Source organism: Eschrichtius robustus, chromosome 12 (assembly GCF_028021215.1).
Source record: "Eschrichtius robustus isolate mEscRob2 chromosome 12, mEscRob2.pri, whole genome shotgun sequence".
In the NCBI taxonomy this organism is placed as follows: Eukaryota; Metazoa; Chordata; class Mammalia; order Artiodactyla; family Eschrichtiidae; genus Eschrichtius; species Eschrichtius robustus.
Window position 1 is genome coordinate 38680270 of NC_090835.1, and position 16937 is coordinate 38697206.

At 42.0% G+C, this 16937-nt stretch overlaps 1 protein-coding gene across 4 annotated transcripts in view; it reads right to left on the reverse strand.

Annotated features, from left to right (window-relative positions):
- RBM6 (RNA binding motif protein 6) overlaps positions 1-16937 on the reverse strand; it is a 104647-nt gene that overhangs the window by 15162 nt on the left and 72548 nt on the right. For 3 of the 4 annotated variants that reach the window (XM_068558129.1, XM_068558131.1, XM_068558132.1), the window contains 2 exons: positions 7016-7090; positions 719-779 (listed from right to left, as the gene is read on the reverse strand). In XM_068558129.1, the coding sequence (XP_068414230.1) occupies positions 719-779; positions 7016-7090 (136 nt within the window). Of the gene's footprint in view, positions 1-718; positions 780-7015; positions 7091-8015; positions 8183-16937 lie in introns of all 4 variants that reach the window. The other variant, XM_068558130.1, reaches the window with a different exon arrangement.

The following is a 16937-nucleotide window of genomic DNA, read 5'->3' on the forward strand; positions in this document are numbered from 1 at the left end:
GAAGACTAACAGGATCCCAGCACTGAACTGTATGTTATGGTCATGCACTAGCTTCCCTTACAGGATAATATCAGAAAGAGGCACATAACAGTCATTGTTATAGGACTATTGTTACGGATGCCTTTGACAGACTCTTCAAGGTTGTTTACCTACAGGTTCTCAGGAGAAATTAACTTTAAAACCAAGTTACTGAGAAGCTGTTAGGTTTATTACTCTATAAAAATAACACATACCCTCAACCCTGATTATTGTCTCTTGTTTATATTTTTACTGTTACTTTAACAAATGTTTTTGTGTTGTATATCCTCAAATGTTTAGAACGTAAATGAGAAAATAATAACAAAAGCAAATTATTCCCAATAACTTCAAAGAAGCTGGGGCAGGGTGGGTGGGGTGTCCACATGGACTAATGCCATGTAGACTCTTTCTCAATCTAATATCCTTAAATGTATTCTGAGTAACAATACTACTGACCTCTGGTCAGCTGGGTTATGGGTAAGGAGCCCATAACCCATCTCATTCCCCTGGCAGAACTCTGAGATCCAAAACTATTTACTAACAGGTCACACGAAGTTAGCTATCACATTGCACTTTTAAGAGCTTTACAGATCATCCTGTATTTAGGGATGATCACTCTTTGAAGCCAAGGAAAGCATGAAATTTGTTTTGCTCAGTGCACAAAATAAAAACTACCACCTCCATCTCTACCACCACTCACCTTCCCTTGGGCACTTGCAGAATGAACATGAAGATCGGTGTCCACCAGTGCTGGCCTTACACTACAAGGGAAAGGAAAAGAATTCAAATTGACCAAAAAAAATTTTTTTAAAAATCTTACGTATATCCAACACAGCAACAACTGCCGAAAAATGAAAGAAATAAGCCATATCCCAGATCACCTTAAAACCTAATCAGTCTGATGTCTTCCACTCATCAGAGCTGACATAGACTCTGATGAGCTGCTGTTTGAGAGCTGCCTCTGACAGGGTATATGGACCTTGGAGCAGCCCCAAATGCTTTTGCTCTGGACAAGGATTTCTACAGGAAGTAAACTCGACTAAGAAAACTGGATTATTAAGTGGTTTATAGGATATACTGCCCTAAAGCTGTTACCACTCAGTCTGCATCCAAAATTTGATCCTGAACTGGTTATGACAACCCTATTCAGGCTTGGCTGGAACTGAGAAGAATCCAGTGATAAATTCCTTTTTCAAACACTGATTTTAAAAAGGGCACGGAAGGAGGAAGAAGATCCATAAGTAGTGTCTCTGGCAGCTATTCTGAGGATGTTAAAAGGAAAAGTTACATTCACTACCCTAGAACAAGGGAAGAGACACTTTGCATTGTGAATGTAGTTCTTCTTGTCTGAACCTATGAACAAAAAGGCAAGTCTATCATTGCCCAACCCCAAACACAGCCCCAAACCTGAACTTTTGCCACTGAGCTCAGAGTGTTAGAAGGACGGAGTTGACTGGTAAGAAACCAAAAGAGCAGGAACCATGAAAAGGATTCTATATGAGTAGGGCCTTGTAGGTTGAGTAAAAGAATACCAAATGGAGGAGAGAATAATAATAAAAGCAGCAGCAGCTAATGATTAAACAGCACACAGCATGTACTGGACTTACTTTACTTTACATGTGGTCACTTACTGATCCAGACAACTATTATCTCCCCAATTTGTAGATAATGAAACTGAGGCCTGGAGAGGTTAAGTCACTTGAGCAAGGTGATTAAAGTCAATTACTTTATTGTTCCCTTCTCTGTAAGGAGATCATACACACAGCCCTGCCCATTGTCAAGTGACTGTGGTGCCTCCCTGTAGGGTGAGGGACTTCACTGTCAGCCTTGCCACATGTCTTGCTTTGGTCAATGGAGCGTGAGTGAACGTGATCTACACAGGTCTGGCAGAAGCTTTAAGAGCCAATGCTTGTGTAGATGAGCGTCCTGTTCTTTCCCTTGGCCAGGAGTCCTGATGTGGGACTAACTCCTTCCACCTGGGTCCCAGACTGAGCAGCCATGAAGCCAAACTGTAGCAACTGCCCGCAGTCCCTGGACATGTAATGTGAGTGAAGAATATGTTTGTCAATGTAAGTCACTAGGATTTGAGGGCTATTTGTTATTACAGTTGGCCCTCCATATCCACAGGTTCCACATCTGCAGATTAACCAACTACAGATCAAATATATTTGGGGAAAAAAAATTCCAGAAAGTTCCAAAAAACAAAACTTGAATTTGCCACATGCCGGCAGCTATTTACATAGCATTTACATTGTATTATCTACTATAAGTAATCTAGAGATGATTTAAAGTACATGAGAGGATGTGCCTAGGTTATGTGCAAATACTACATCATTTTATATAAGCGACTTGAGCATCTGTGGATTTTGATATCAGCAAGGGGTCTTGGAATCAATCCCCCACAGATACCGTTGGATGACTGTACAGCAGAGCTGTAAGTGGGGGAATCAGGATCCTAACCTGAGTAGGTATAATTTAAATACCATAAAATTCAACAGTTTTAAGTGTCCAATTCAATGATTTCTAGTATATCTATAATACAATCATCACCATAATCTAACTTTAGAACATTTTCTTCATCCCAAAAAGAAACCTGGTGGAGTCATCTCCCATTCTCACCCCCAGTCCTATAGAATTAATCTTTTGCATCTGGCATAGCCTTTTCCCAGTTCATTCATGTTGTAGCACCTATCAATACTTCATTCCTTTTCACTGCTAAATAGCATTCCATTGTATGGCTATACCACATTTTGTTTATCCATTCATCAGTTGATGGGCATTTGGGTTGTTTCCACTTTTTGGTTATTATGAGTAATGCTGCTATGAACTTTTTAAAAAGTCAGTGCATTTCACATCAGGCCAAAGATCACATATGCAGGGTTGGCACCTCAACTCTTCCAGAAAAGCACAGAAATTACAAAGTACCTCTGAAACAGCTGAACAAGTGGCCTGCCATTTTAGGGAACAATTTAACCAAGCTATTCTGTTCTTTCAAACAACAGCCTTGGCAACAGCTGTATAATTCTGATGTCAGATATTAACATTTTTTTCTGCTGGTTAACAGAAAATAGAGTTCAAAACTTTCCCTTTAATGCTAGCTCCCTCCATCTCTGATTATAAAATAAACAATACGTGTGCATTATAGCTAATAATGGAAAGTTTAAGAGACAGGGGAAAATCACTCATAATTCCAAGACGTAGAGGCAATCACTATTAAAATGCAAAATGTTCTCAAAATTCTAATGGCCTTTTTTTGCAGAAATGGAAAAGCAGATCCTCAAATGTATATGAAATTGCAAGGGACCCTGAGTAGCCAAAACAATTTTGAAAAAGAAGAACAAAATCGAAGGACTCACACTTCCCGACTGCAAAACTTACTAAAGAGTTACAGTAATCAAAACAGTGTGGGGGGCTTCCCTGGTGGCGCAGTGGTTAAGAATCTGCCTGCCAATGCAGGGGACGCAGGTTCGAGCCCTGATCCGGGAAGATCCCACATGCCGTGGAGCGGCTGGGCCTGTGCGCCACAACTACTGAGCTCTCACGAGCCACAACTACTGAGCCCTCACGAGCAACAACTACTGAGCCCACATGCTGCAAATGCTGAGGCCCGCGTGCCTAGAGCCTGTGTGCCACAACAGGAGAAGCCACCGCACCACAGCGAAGAGTGCTCCTGCTCGCCGCAACTGGAGAAGGCCCATGCGCAGCAACGAAGACCCAACGCAGCCAAAAAAACAAAAACAAAAAACAGTGTGGTACTGGCATAAGGATAAAAACATAGATCAACAGAATAAAACTGAGAGTCTATAGAAATAAACCTATACATCTATGGTCAAATGATTTCCAACAAGAGTACCAAAACCATTCAACGGGGAAATAATAGTTAATTCAACAAATGGTGCTGGGAAAACTGAATATCCACATTCCAAAGAATGAAACTGGACCCTTACGTCATACCCGGAACAAAAATTAACTCAAAATAGACCAAAGATCTAAATATAAAAGCCAAAACTATAAATTTCTTAGAAGAAAACATATGGATAAGTCTTCAAGACCCTGGCTTTGGCAATGGTTTCATGACACCAAAGGACAAGCAATCAAAGAAAAAAAAATAGGGGCTTCCCTGGTGGCGCAGTGGTTAAGAATCCACCTGCCAATGCAGGAGACACAGGTTTGAGCCCTGGTCCAGGAGGATCCCACATGCCGTGGAGCACCTAAGCCCGTGCACCACAACTACTGAGCCTGCGCTCTAGAGCCCGCGAGACACAACTACTGAAGCCCGCGCTCTGCAACAAGAGAAGCCACCGCAATGAGAAGTCCGCGCACCCCAATGAAGAGCAGCCCCCGCTCACTGCAACTAGAGAAAGCCCGCGCACAGCAACGAAGACCCAACGCAGCCCAAAATAAATAAATATATAAATAAATTTAAAAAAAAGAAAAAGAAAAAAAATAGATGAATTGGACTTTATCAAAATTAAAACCTTGTGTATCAAAGGACACTATCAAGAAAGTGAAAGACAACACACAGAATGGGAGAAAATATTTGCAAATCACATATCTGATAAGGGATAAACATCCAGAATATATAAAGAACTCTTACAACTTTTTCTTTCTTTTTTTTTTTTTACTATTTGAAATGCATCCTCTTTATTTATTTATTTATTTATGGCTGTGTTGGGTCTTCGTTTCTGTGCGAGGACTTTCTCTAGTTGTGGCAAGCGGGGGCCACTCTTCATCGCGGTGCGCGGGCCTCTCACTATCGCGGCCTCTCTTGTTGCGGAACACAGGCTCCAGACGCGCAGGCTCAGTAATTGTGGCTCATGGGCCCAGTTGCTCCGCGGCATGTGGGATCTTCCCAGACCAGGGCTTGAACCCGTGTCCCCTGCATTGGCAGGCAGATTCTCAATCACTGCGCCACCAGGGAAGCCCTCTTTTTTTTTTTTTTGGCCACACCACACGGCTTGTGGGATCTTAGTTCCCCGACCAAGGACTGCCACTGCAGTCAAAGCGCCAAGTCCTAACCACTGGACCACCAGGGAATTCCCAAGAACTCTTACAACTTAACAAGAAGACAGAGGGGAGGGATATATTGGAAGACTGGGAATGACATACACACACTACTATATATAAAATAGATTAACTAATAAGGACCTACACTGTATAGCACAGGGAACTCTACTCAATACTCTGTAATGGCCTATATGGGAAAAGAATCTAAAAAAGAGTGGATATAAGTATATGTATACCTGATTCACTTTCCTGTACACCTGAAACTAACACAACACTGTAAATCAACTATACTCCAAAAAAAAAAAAAAAGACAATCTAATCAAAAATGGACTTGAATAAACATTTTTCCAAAGAAGATATACTAGTGGCTACAAACACAAGAAAAGATGCTCAACATCATTAGTCATTAGGGGAATGCAAATCATCATCATAATCATGATGATCAGATACTATTTCACACCCACTGGTGGTTGTGAAATAGTTTGATGGCTACTATCAAAAAAAAAAAAAAAGGGAATATAACAAATGTTGGCAAGGATGTGGACAAATTGGAACCCTCAGACACTGCTGGAGGGAATGCAAAATGGTGCAGCTGCTGTCTGTGGAAAACAGTTTATTGGTTCCTCAAAGAGTTAAAAAATGAAAAGTACCACATGACCCAACAATTCTATTCCTGGGCAGTTCCAAAAGAACTGAAAACAGGTTTTCAAACAAAAACTTGCACATAAATATTCATAGCAGTCTTATTCTCAATAGCCAAGAAGTAGAAACAAATCAAATGTCCATCAACTGATGAATAGATAAGATGTGGTATATCCATATAATATTATTCAGCCATTAAAAATAAATGAAGTACTGATACACATAATAACATGGATGAACCTTGAAAACATGCTAAGTGAAAGAAGGCAGACACAAAAGGTCACATAATATATGGTTCTACTTACATGGAATGTTCAGAATAGGCACATTCATAGAGATAAAAAACAGAATAGTAATAGTGGTTTCCAGAAACTGAGGGAAACGGGAATGGGGAGAGACTGTTTAATAGATATGGGGTTTCTTTTTAGGGTGATGAAAAAGTTCTAGAATTAGATAGTGTTGATGATTGCACTTCATTGTGAATGTACTTAAGGCTACTGAATTATATGCTTTAAAATGGTTAAAATGGTAAATTTAATGTTATGTGTATTTCATCACCTTTTAAAAAATAGTTAAATGTTTTCCTAAATTGACAGCTTAAGGTACTACATCCATGAACTATGAATACTTTGGTCAATGACAATCACAGCTATCCAAATTGTATTCCAAAATGTAAAGCTAAAGCTTTTACTTAATTTTATCAAGTTCTACAACACTTTTAATGAATCTTGGTTCAGAAACTTTATATAGATTTTTCAAACTTATTTTTGAAACTAAATAGTAGCAATGAAAAATGACAAAATATATTTTCATGCTCATTTGCAATCAAACTGGACTTCTAAAAAGAGTATAGCCTAAAATCTTTACATATGCCATTCAAGAACAATATGAAGTTGAACAGAGGAAAAATACCATGGTACCTAAAGTTCTATACCCTTGGAAACCCCTGAATATTAAAAAAAAATGGGTACCTCTCACAGAACCAGCCTCTTTATATACATCATTCCAAACACTAATAAATCCTCTTTACCCCAGGAAGGGTAACTGGGGAGAGGTTATAAGTCAAGGGACTGTTTTTCTTTCAGTTCGTAATCAACAGAAAGCATGGCATATGCCCTTGGGAAAAGGTCTCCAACTACAGGCCCAGAACCCTCTATGGCCACAGGCAGTAGCTGGGAAGCAGAAATTATAGATGATCTTGCCCTGGCCTCCAGTTCATCTGAAATGAACCAAGGAAGAAGACCTTTGCCCTTGGCAATGCACACTACACCAGGCAGCGTTCCTGTAGACGTGGAGGAGCTGTGATGCTGGATCCTTACTTCTAAGGAGAGGAATTCTTGGCACTTACCCGTTTGCAGTACCAAAAATCCAGGCTTGGTACATACTCAAGGGTGACCTCTTTGTCATGGATCATTAGAGTTCCCTGTAAAGACAAAGACAGAAGCCATCAACATTAACCTTTGGAGAAACAAAGAGACAGGAAAGCACAGAGAGCCTTTCCAGTCCCCAAGTTGAAACATTTTACAAAGAGTGGGCTTATTCATCGGCAAAAGGAAATGGCTGTTATAAGCCACAGACTTGGGACAGTGTGGCAGAGCAAGCTTAAGCTTAGGGAAAGGGAACGGGAGAAGGTGAAATCAGTCTTCAGCCTTGGCTCCTGTGGGTTGGGGCGCTGTCTTTGGGCAGTCTACTCCTCCAGAGGTCATGTAGTCCCAGCACGTCCCCCACCTGGCTAGGGAGCTAGCACACTGTCAAGAAGCAAACTCTTTCCTTCTGAAGCACAGAGGCACAGGAGCCCTCTCATTATCTTCTTTTCCATGGCTAACTCAAATCCCCTTGGCAAGGTAGTAAGGGCTCTTAACTTTGGTGCCTGAAAACTTTTTTTGCAATACTGCTGCATGGCAAAAGCACCAAAAGAAAGAGGTACAACACCGAAGACAGGAAGAAAAGAGGAATGTGAAAGCTTCACGGCAGGTCACATCCTTAGAGCAGGAAACTGAATGGCTGGTAGTGGCAGCAGTGGTGGTGGTGGCGGTGGTGGCAGCAGCATCACTGTGGCTTGGAGCCTTCAGAGTGAGCTGGCCATGAGAACTGAGGAGCAACCATTGGCAAATAAGCACTTTGGGAAAGCCTGGCACCAGAATAGGTGGGAAAAGGGGTTCAACAAGCCTGCAGTTACAGAGCTCCTTTGCCTCTGCATTTTGGACAAGACACGAGTTCTTTCACATCAAGAAAAAAATAAATTTTGTTTAATAAACACTAGACAGCAGATATGTGTTAGAGCAGAGGAAAAAAAAATCTCTGCCTACTGACAAGGGACCCTCACCCACACTTGCAAGTGAACTAACCGAGGATGCGACTCTGGAACTAGCCCCTGCGCTGTGTTCATTCTCCGCCCTCTAGGGTCCTCTGTGTCTCCTCAGACAGGGCTCTGAGTTATACAAGGCATTTCTTTGCAATTGGACCTCAGTTTCTTGCTTGAATCCATACATCTGTCAAATAATGCTTTACCTCTCTGCTTTTCACACCAAAAGAGTCAAGAGAAATACATAGAATAAAATTATTGTCTTGTGAAAATAAAACAAAACAAAAAAAAAAAACCTGCCCACCTACCTAAGTCCTAGAATCTGGTCTCTGAGAAACTGTTTCATGGTTTGTTCTCAAGGCTAGAGGACAATGATAATAAAAATTTGCTAACATTTTTTAAGTGCTTACTCAGAGCCAGAAACTGTTAAGTATGTTATCTCATTTAACCCCTAAATGATCCCATGATCATTATCTCCATTTTACAGACGACGAAACATGCTCAGAGAGGCAAGGTTACCCAGCTGGTGAAAGGCAGAGGCAGATTCACTTCTGGGGCTGTAGATAAGGGACTGCCTGCTGCATTTGGCAACTCCTGCTCACTCTTAGGGATAGGTAATCTGCTCTAGGAGCCAATCCAGGAAAGAGAAAAAGCTCTGCAGACAGGGAGGGTCAGGGGATTATCACTCTGCCAAGCTCTACCTATACAGGAGGTTGGTTAAGATGATACCCTTCCACCCAGAGGCAGTGTATCATGTTATTTAAGAATATGGACTCTGGGTCAGGTTCCCTAAACTTGCATCATGCCTCCACTCCATGACCTTCAGCAAGGTCCTTAACTTCTCTGAGCTTCAGTTTCCTCATTTGTAAAGTAGGAATAACAGTACCTACTTCATAAGGTGGTTATGAAGATTAAGTAAATTAATACATGTCAAGTGCTTAGCATGGGATGTAGTTAGGGCTCAATACCTGTATTTCGAGCCCTAAGTGCTAGAAGAGGACTAGTCACTCATTCATCAGATTAGTTACTCACTTCATCTTACTTGCTTGTCAGGTGATAATACTTCACACCCCATTTCAATCTACTGAAAGACTAAGCTTTCATAAGGGAATGGCCACTGCATGTCAGAACCTGTATCTTTATGACAGCACTTAGTGTTAGTTTTCAAATGCTGGGCCAAATCTGATCAACCAGGCTAAATCTTGCTGGTCTTTTATTACCAGTACCAAGCCCAGTACTTGGTACAGAAAAGGAGCTTAATAAGCAGTTATGGAATGAAAAAAAGACTGAATGGATCCAACTATCCCTGGAAGACTGGAGTGCTTTAGCACACAGTGGCTTTAGAGGAACGTACTGCTGTCGTGTACACCTGTACACCCAGTCCATAAAACATGTGGGTTGCCACTTGAACAGTGAACAGTGCCATCAGAACAAGGCACTACTGTGAATTGCAGTCAATTGCAAATTCTGATTGCACCACTTGGAGGCATCAGTAGATTCAGGAATTCCTAAGGCAAGGAGCACGTCATACTTATCAGATAACAAATATGATGTTCCAGGAGCCGTTGATGACTTTCTGTCGAGGCTAGGGAACTCCTCCCCCTGCTAGGAGTACTCACAACATATCAATTTGAGAAGATTACCTTCAATTCATGTGTTACAAAGGCATGCATGATTTCTTTTTTTTTTTGGCAGCAGCACGAGGCTTTCGGGATCCTAGTTCCCGGACCAGGGATTGAACCCGTACCCCCTGCAACGGAAGTGCAGAGTCCTAACCACTGATTTCTTATTCCTCAGAGTCCCCTACAACTAAGGCGGCCCTTTCTTTTCAATCTGCACATAGTTAGACATGAGGCTACCAGACACCACTGCTAAAGAATACAAAATGGTTGTTAAACCCATCACTATTGAAGAACAGAGACAATTGTTTTTTAATAAATTTATTTATTTATTTATTTATTTATGGCTGCGTGGGGTCTTCTCATTGCGGTGGCCTCTCTTGTTGTGGAGCACGGGCTCTAGGACGGCGGGCTTCAGTAGCTGTGGCTCAAAGGCTCTAGAGCGCAGGCTCAGTAGTTGTGGCGCACGGGCTTAGCTGCTCCGCAGCATGTGGGATCCTCCCAGACCAGGGCTCAAACCCATGCCTCCTGCATTAGCAGGCACATTCTTAACCACTGCGCCACCAGGGAAGCCCGGGAGCCAACTGTTTTAATAAGAATAAACAGACACGGGACTTCCCTGGTGGTCCAATGGTTAAGAATCTGCCTTCCAATGCAGGGGACACAGGTTCGATCCCTGGTAGGGGAACTAAAATCCCACTGCCTCGGGGCAACTAAGCCCACGCCCCGCAACTACTGAGCTCACGCACCACAACTAGAGAAGCCCACGCCCCGCAACGAGCAGCCTGTGTGCCGCAGTGGAGAATCCCACGTACTGCAACTAAGACCCGAAACAAATAAATAAATAAATATGTTTTTTAAAAAATTCTAAAAAAAAAAAGAATAAACAGACACAAAAAACTCGAATGAGAACAATCAGGCTGATTTATGATTTGATTCCCCAGGTGTTATCATACAGCGGCTGCCCAGATGTACCAAGCACAGGCGTGACTTATACTGTACTCCTCCCCATTCCTGCCAGGTCTTTTGTTCAGATTTCATAGAGTAAAGATATGCCAGTGTCTCCTAGGGAAATAACCTGTGGGGAGTTGGATTAATAAGTGGGTAGGATGATTTCGTAACTTTTTGGTTGACCACTTTTAATTGTCTATTACCTACCACCTTCACACACTAGAATTTTTATTCATCATTTGAATTATTGGGTTATTTATTAAGCCACTGGAAGCAAAGGTACCATGAAGACAAGTCTGATTAACCACATCTGGCTTCTAAAGATGTACCACCATATATTTGAAAGTAAAACCAAAGACACCCCCTTTCTCAGTCGTGTTAGATTAGGCGTAAATTAGATTAAAACCTGCTAGAATCCTCCCAAGCCCAAAGCTCTCACTTGACAAAGTCACATATATGCGTCCCTAAGTATATTTCAAAGGGTCTTAATGTGAAGAAGCTGCAAGCAGCAAGAGATAATCACACTCCTGAACAGCAAAGCAAGTCCTTACTCTCCACCTCAGGGACACTAGAGAGTAGCATATTCTGGGTCTGAGGGCTGCTAAATTCAACATTCACATTTCCATTTCCCTTTTCATCTGCTGCTCTTGGAGACTTCATAACTCCATTTTGTGACTGTTAACCTGTGAAAAGGACTTGGGTCAGAGAATTGAGACTCTATCGTAACTTCCAGCTGGCTTATAACCAAGCCCAAGGATTCTTAAGGTACTGGGGAGGTAAAAGAGAAAATGGAAAGGAAAGAACCTTTCTGGCCAGCAGCTTTGCATCTTTTCTGAAGATCTCCCACAAGCACAGTCACAGTTATACTCTGTATTGAGAATATGATTGCCGTGTGACATAACAGATCACCCCATTCAAGTATGGAGAGAGACGGAGACAGACAGGATCAAAGGCAGGGGGAAAGTATGTGAGCCTTGTGAATACAACTCACTCTGAAAAATGAGCAAGCCCTCTTTGTAGATTTGTGCTTCTTCCAAACACAGGATGGGAGAATCAAGTTACTGGTGGCTGAGAACTGGTACTGTCTATCAGAGATAGTAATCTTTATTCACAAAGTAATTACAGTTTATAAACGCATTCTTCACAAATGTCATCTTGATAAATCCTCACAATAGGACATATATAATACCTATTTCCACATGGGAAAGTATGGCTGAGATACATGGAGCACGCTGCCCAAGATTATAGAGCTAGTTAGCAACTTACACGGAACTGAATGTCAGGTTTTCTTTTCACCATATTGCTTTTCTTCGTTTTTAAACTTCCAGGGTGTCAGCCAACTCATAATATTTGCCACACCAAAGAGGTGGCTTCTCTACTGAAGCCCGCGTGCTGCAACTACTGAAGCACGTGCGCCTAGAGCCCATGCTACACAAGAGAAGCCACCGCAATGAGAAGCCTGCACACCACAATGAAGAGTAGGCCCCACTCGCCACAACTAGAGAAAGTCTGCGTGCAGCAACAAAGACCCAACGCAGCCAAAAAAAAAAAAAAAAAAAAAAAAAGAGGTGGTTTCTGATGAAAAGGTGCACAAGGTAAGTCTAAAGAAATTCACAGGCAATGGCCCCACAGGGAGTTTTTAGAGAGACTGCCATAAAGACTCTGTTTCTTGATAGCACTGCCAATCCTCCAACAGGCCTGCTCAAGGTGCTCTTTATGTTCTTAAAGCACCTACAATTACTTTAGGTGCTGTGTCTAAGACAAAGAGGGCTGCTAGTAAGTACACTACCAGGAATTTCAACACCAACAGCAATCAAATGGACCTGCTGAAAGAGTAAAGCAAGAGGAACAAAATAACAGTTTTAAAACAGATGTATCTCTTGGTAACTGTGGGAGATTGGTTCCAGGACCCCCACGGATACCAAAATCCAAGGATGCTGAAGTCTCATCTAAAATGGTTTAGTAGGGCTTCCCTGGTGGCACAGTGGTTAAGAATCCGCCTGCCAATGCAGGAGACAGGGGTTCGAGACCTGGTCCAGGAAGATCCCACATGCCGCAGAGCAACTAAGCCCGTGAGCCACAACTACTGAGCTTGCGCTCTAGAGCCCGCGAACCACAACTACTGAAGCCCGTGCGCCTAGAGCCCATTCTCCGCAACAAGAGAAGCCACAGCAATAAGCCTGTGCACCACAAGGAAGAGTAGCCCCCGCTCGCTGCAACTAGAGAAAAGCCCGTGTGCAGCAACGAAGACCCAACGCAGCCAAAAATAGATAAAATAAATAAATTTATACAAAAAATAAAATAAAATAAAACAAAATAAAATGGTGTAGTATAGCTGGTCTTCTGTATCTGCAGATGCAGAACCTGTGCATATGGAGGGCTGACCATATGTCATTCCCCTCAGTATAAAAGGGTAGTTTTTATAGAACTCTTTTGCAAAGCAGCTAGGCTCATTCCTTCTGGTACAAGGATATGTTACAGTTCAAACATCTTGTAAAATTCAGTATCCCCTAAGGCCAAAACCAGAATGAGACAGAAAGAGAAAAGGAAAGGAAGGAAGGAGGGAAGCAGAGGCCAAAAATCCTGAAGGAAGTACACAGAATGCTCTGTGACAACTCTAGCTTGGTCCACTGACAACAACTCTAGCTTGGTCCACTGACTGCCGTGTACCCTCTGCTTAGAATGGCCTTTCACCCAACAGAAACCGAGTTGCCCTCTGAGCAACCAGGAGGTGAGGCCCTGATGGAAACTCCACCAGAAACAGAATAGCACTTGAGGGTCCAATTAATATTGAGGAGCAAAAATAGAACTACCACACGACCCAGCAATCCCATTACTGGGCATATACCCTGAGAAAACCACAATTCAAAAAGAGTCATGTACCACAATGTTCACTGCAGCTCTATTTACAACAGCCAGGACATGGAAGCAACCTAAGTGTCCATCGACAGATGAATGGATAAAGAAGATGTGACACATATATACAATGGAATATTACTCAGCCATAAAAAGAAATGAAATTGAGTTATTTGTAGGGAGGTGGATGGACCTAGAGTCTGTCATACAGAGTGAAGTAAGTCAGAAAGAGAAAAACAAATACTGTATGCTAACACGTATATATGGAACCAAAAAAAAAAAAATTGGTTATGAAGAACCTAGGGGCAGGACAGGAATAAAGATGCAGATGTAGAGAATGGACTTGAGGACATGGGGAGGGGGAAGGGTAAGCTGGGACGAAGTGAGAGAGTGGCATGGACATATATACACTACCAAATGTAAAATAGAGAGCTAGTGGGAAGCTGCCGCAGAGCACAGGGAGATCAGCTCGCTGCTCTGTGACCACCTATAGGGGTGGGATAGAGAGGGCGGGAGGGAGACGCAAGAGGGAGGAGATATGAGGATATATTTATATGTATAGCTGATTCACTTGTAAAGCAATTATACTCCAATAAAGATGTTTAAAAAAAAAAAAAAAGATTGAGGAGCAAGGAGACACTGCCCTCTGGGCGGCTACTTATCTTGATATCTTTTCTTGTCCAGACAAAAGCACAACAAACATGTTTTCTAAAATGCTCCTTAATAACACTGTTTACTGCCTGACCAGTTTATGTCATTTCCTAGGAGGACACAACCCACCTCTTGCTAAAACTAAAACCTTATTTGTGCTCTTTGAAGCAGTATGGCTGACCTGTGTTTCACTGGGCCCTACTCACCAGGCTCAGAGTTGGTGGAAGTAAGGTCTCTGTTCCTGAAACACAACACAGGAGCTGACGACACAGGCACCTGGTGCTGAGAATATATTCCACCCACTCCACCACCATTCCCTGCCATTCTTTTGTGTATTTTAAAGTAAGATCCCAGAAAATGCCTCTATCATTGTGAAAGAAAATCAGTGATCTGCAGTCTTGGAGATGATTTCATTAGCTTAGGTCCTGGAAGACTTAGGAAAGATAGTCTACCAGGGGATCTATGAGAGACTTCCATTCTAAGAGTCATTTGAGTCAAAAACAAAGAGGCAAAATATAAACAAACAAATAAATAAATGAAAAAGCAAATAAATAAATAATCAAAACAGCCAAAAGTCTTTTCGTTCCTTGTGAGAAAATGAGGTTCTATTACAGAGACTGAGACTGCCAGGCAGATGGGGCACTCAGCAAATTCCTTCACCACAAATATCTTACCATAAAGAAACAATTTACAAGCTCCAGTTAACAGTGCTTAGAATAATCAAACAACTGTGAACCACTAAAATGCAAATATTTTTGAAACTTTCAGTTTGTTATAATTTTGTATGTTTTAGAACAATGTTTCAGCCAATGTTTATAAAGACCTCAGTTTAGTTAAGATTTCCCTGATTATTCAATTATTTATTTCCAAATAAAGATATCATCTAGTTCAGTGGAAGTAGAAAATTAGGTTTGAACATATCTTACTGATATCCTCAGAATTCCTTTCAGAATTCAGGTTTCTATAACCTCCAGTTTATTCTTTCATATTTTAAGACGACTATTGTTCTAGATCCCCTGGCTCTTTTCTTCTGGGAAAAGTGGACCCTAAATTCAACATATACTCATGCTTCATTGTCTAGGTCTCTAAACTGAGTCACCGTAGGGGAAGAAAAAGGAAGTTGCTAAAATCAATGCGGAAAATATACAGCTTCTTATTTTGCTTTGTTTGCTGAATAATGTTCAAACCATTTCTCTCTCATTTCTTTTTCTTACAGAGCTGACGACTGGAGGTAGCAGGAACAGCCACGAGAGCAGATGAGGCCCACAAGTCCTAAGACACTGCACAGGCCACACTGCTGAGCCTACCACAAAGGCTGCACAATATTCCCCAGGCATCCCCCAAAGAACCAGCAGCTATTCTTCTGGCCTCACCATTGAAAAGAGATTATTTCTCCTGGCTCTTTATCTACTACCTCCCACCCAAGAATCTTAGCTCTCTTGAAGGTGGTCTCTATTAGCCTCTCTGGTTTCAGTGTCCTGGGCTAAGACATTTCAGAGAACCCTGCTAATATACTTTCTGCAGAAACAGGGCCTTGAAAAGATGAATAAAATACAAAGCTGCCAGACTTCTGAACACTCACTGTTCAACTGCCATTTTAGCGGAAGTAACCACCCACCATTCTTTATTTCTTAGTCAAAAAGCTATAGACCCAATGCCACTCTCACAGAAGCTACAAGACTAACAATGGAAGTTTCAAGTCAGAAAAGGTCCACTGGAACAAGCTGGATCCCTAACTCTTTTAATTAATTAATTAATTAATTAATTAATTTTTGGCTGTGTTGGGTCTTCATTGCTGCGCCCGGGCTTTCTCTAGTTGCAGCGAGCAGGGGCTACTCTTCGTTGCGGTGCATGGGCTTCTCATTGCGGTGGCTTCTCCTGTTGCGGAGCATGGGCTCTAGGCGCGCGGGCTTCAGTAGTTGTGGCACATGGGCCTAGTTGCTCCGCGGCATGTGGGATATTCCCGGAGCAGGGTTCGAACCCGTGTCCCCTGCAATGGCAGGTGGATTCTTAACCACTGCACCACCAGGGAAGTCCTCCTAACTCTTAGATCTACTCATTCTCACATGCAAATAACAGAATTATCAAACTTCAGCCCCGAATAAAAACAAGGGATGGCTTTTCACATGAAAGATGTGCCCACATTAAATTAGTCCATACTGAGGAAGCAACATCTGCTGAGCTGTAATATCATGGCTGCCATTGCAACAGATATGTATAGAGAATGGGGGAATGATCTCTGCACAGGGCAGAAATCTCTGGTAATCCAGGAGTTTGGGAGAAGACAAAGCCAGTGGGTCTCTAACACTATCCCAGCTAGAGGTACTATCAAGTGCTACAAAGGCACAGCCTCTGGCCATGAAGAAACCCTCCTGGTCAGACCTGTATGCCCTGGAAATATAACAGAGACTTAACCCTTGGATGCCTTGAAACACTCTCAAGACCTAAGATACACCATCCCGTGTATTAAAAGGCATCCCTTATATTTGTTTGAAGACCACCAAAATAACCAAGATAAGTGATCATATAATTGAAAATTTCTCCTCTTTATAAGAAAAACTGGGGAAAAAAACACATTAAAAAGGGGAGAGCCTTGAGCAGTGTCAGGAAGCATCTTGAGGTTTCTAGCACACAGAATAGCAGGCACATCTAGATTTTTTTAGGAAAGTTCCAACTTCACGTTTTGTCCTATCAAAAGGCTATGTGTCAGGCAATGCAAACCAATCTGACGTTTGAAGATGGTTAAAGTTACAACACAGCTGGCTCCTCTCCAAAAGATTTCAGTTCAATACAATAAGATTATTTCTTCTTGTGGAAAGACTTCTAGAGTTTTATAGATTAAAAAATGCCTTTACCCGTTCCCTACCGCCTCCTCATCCCCCAAAATC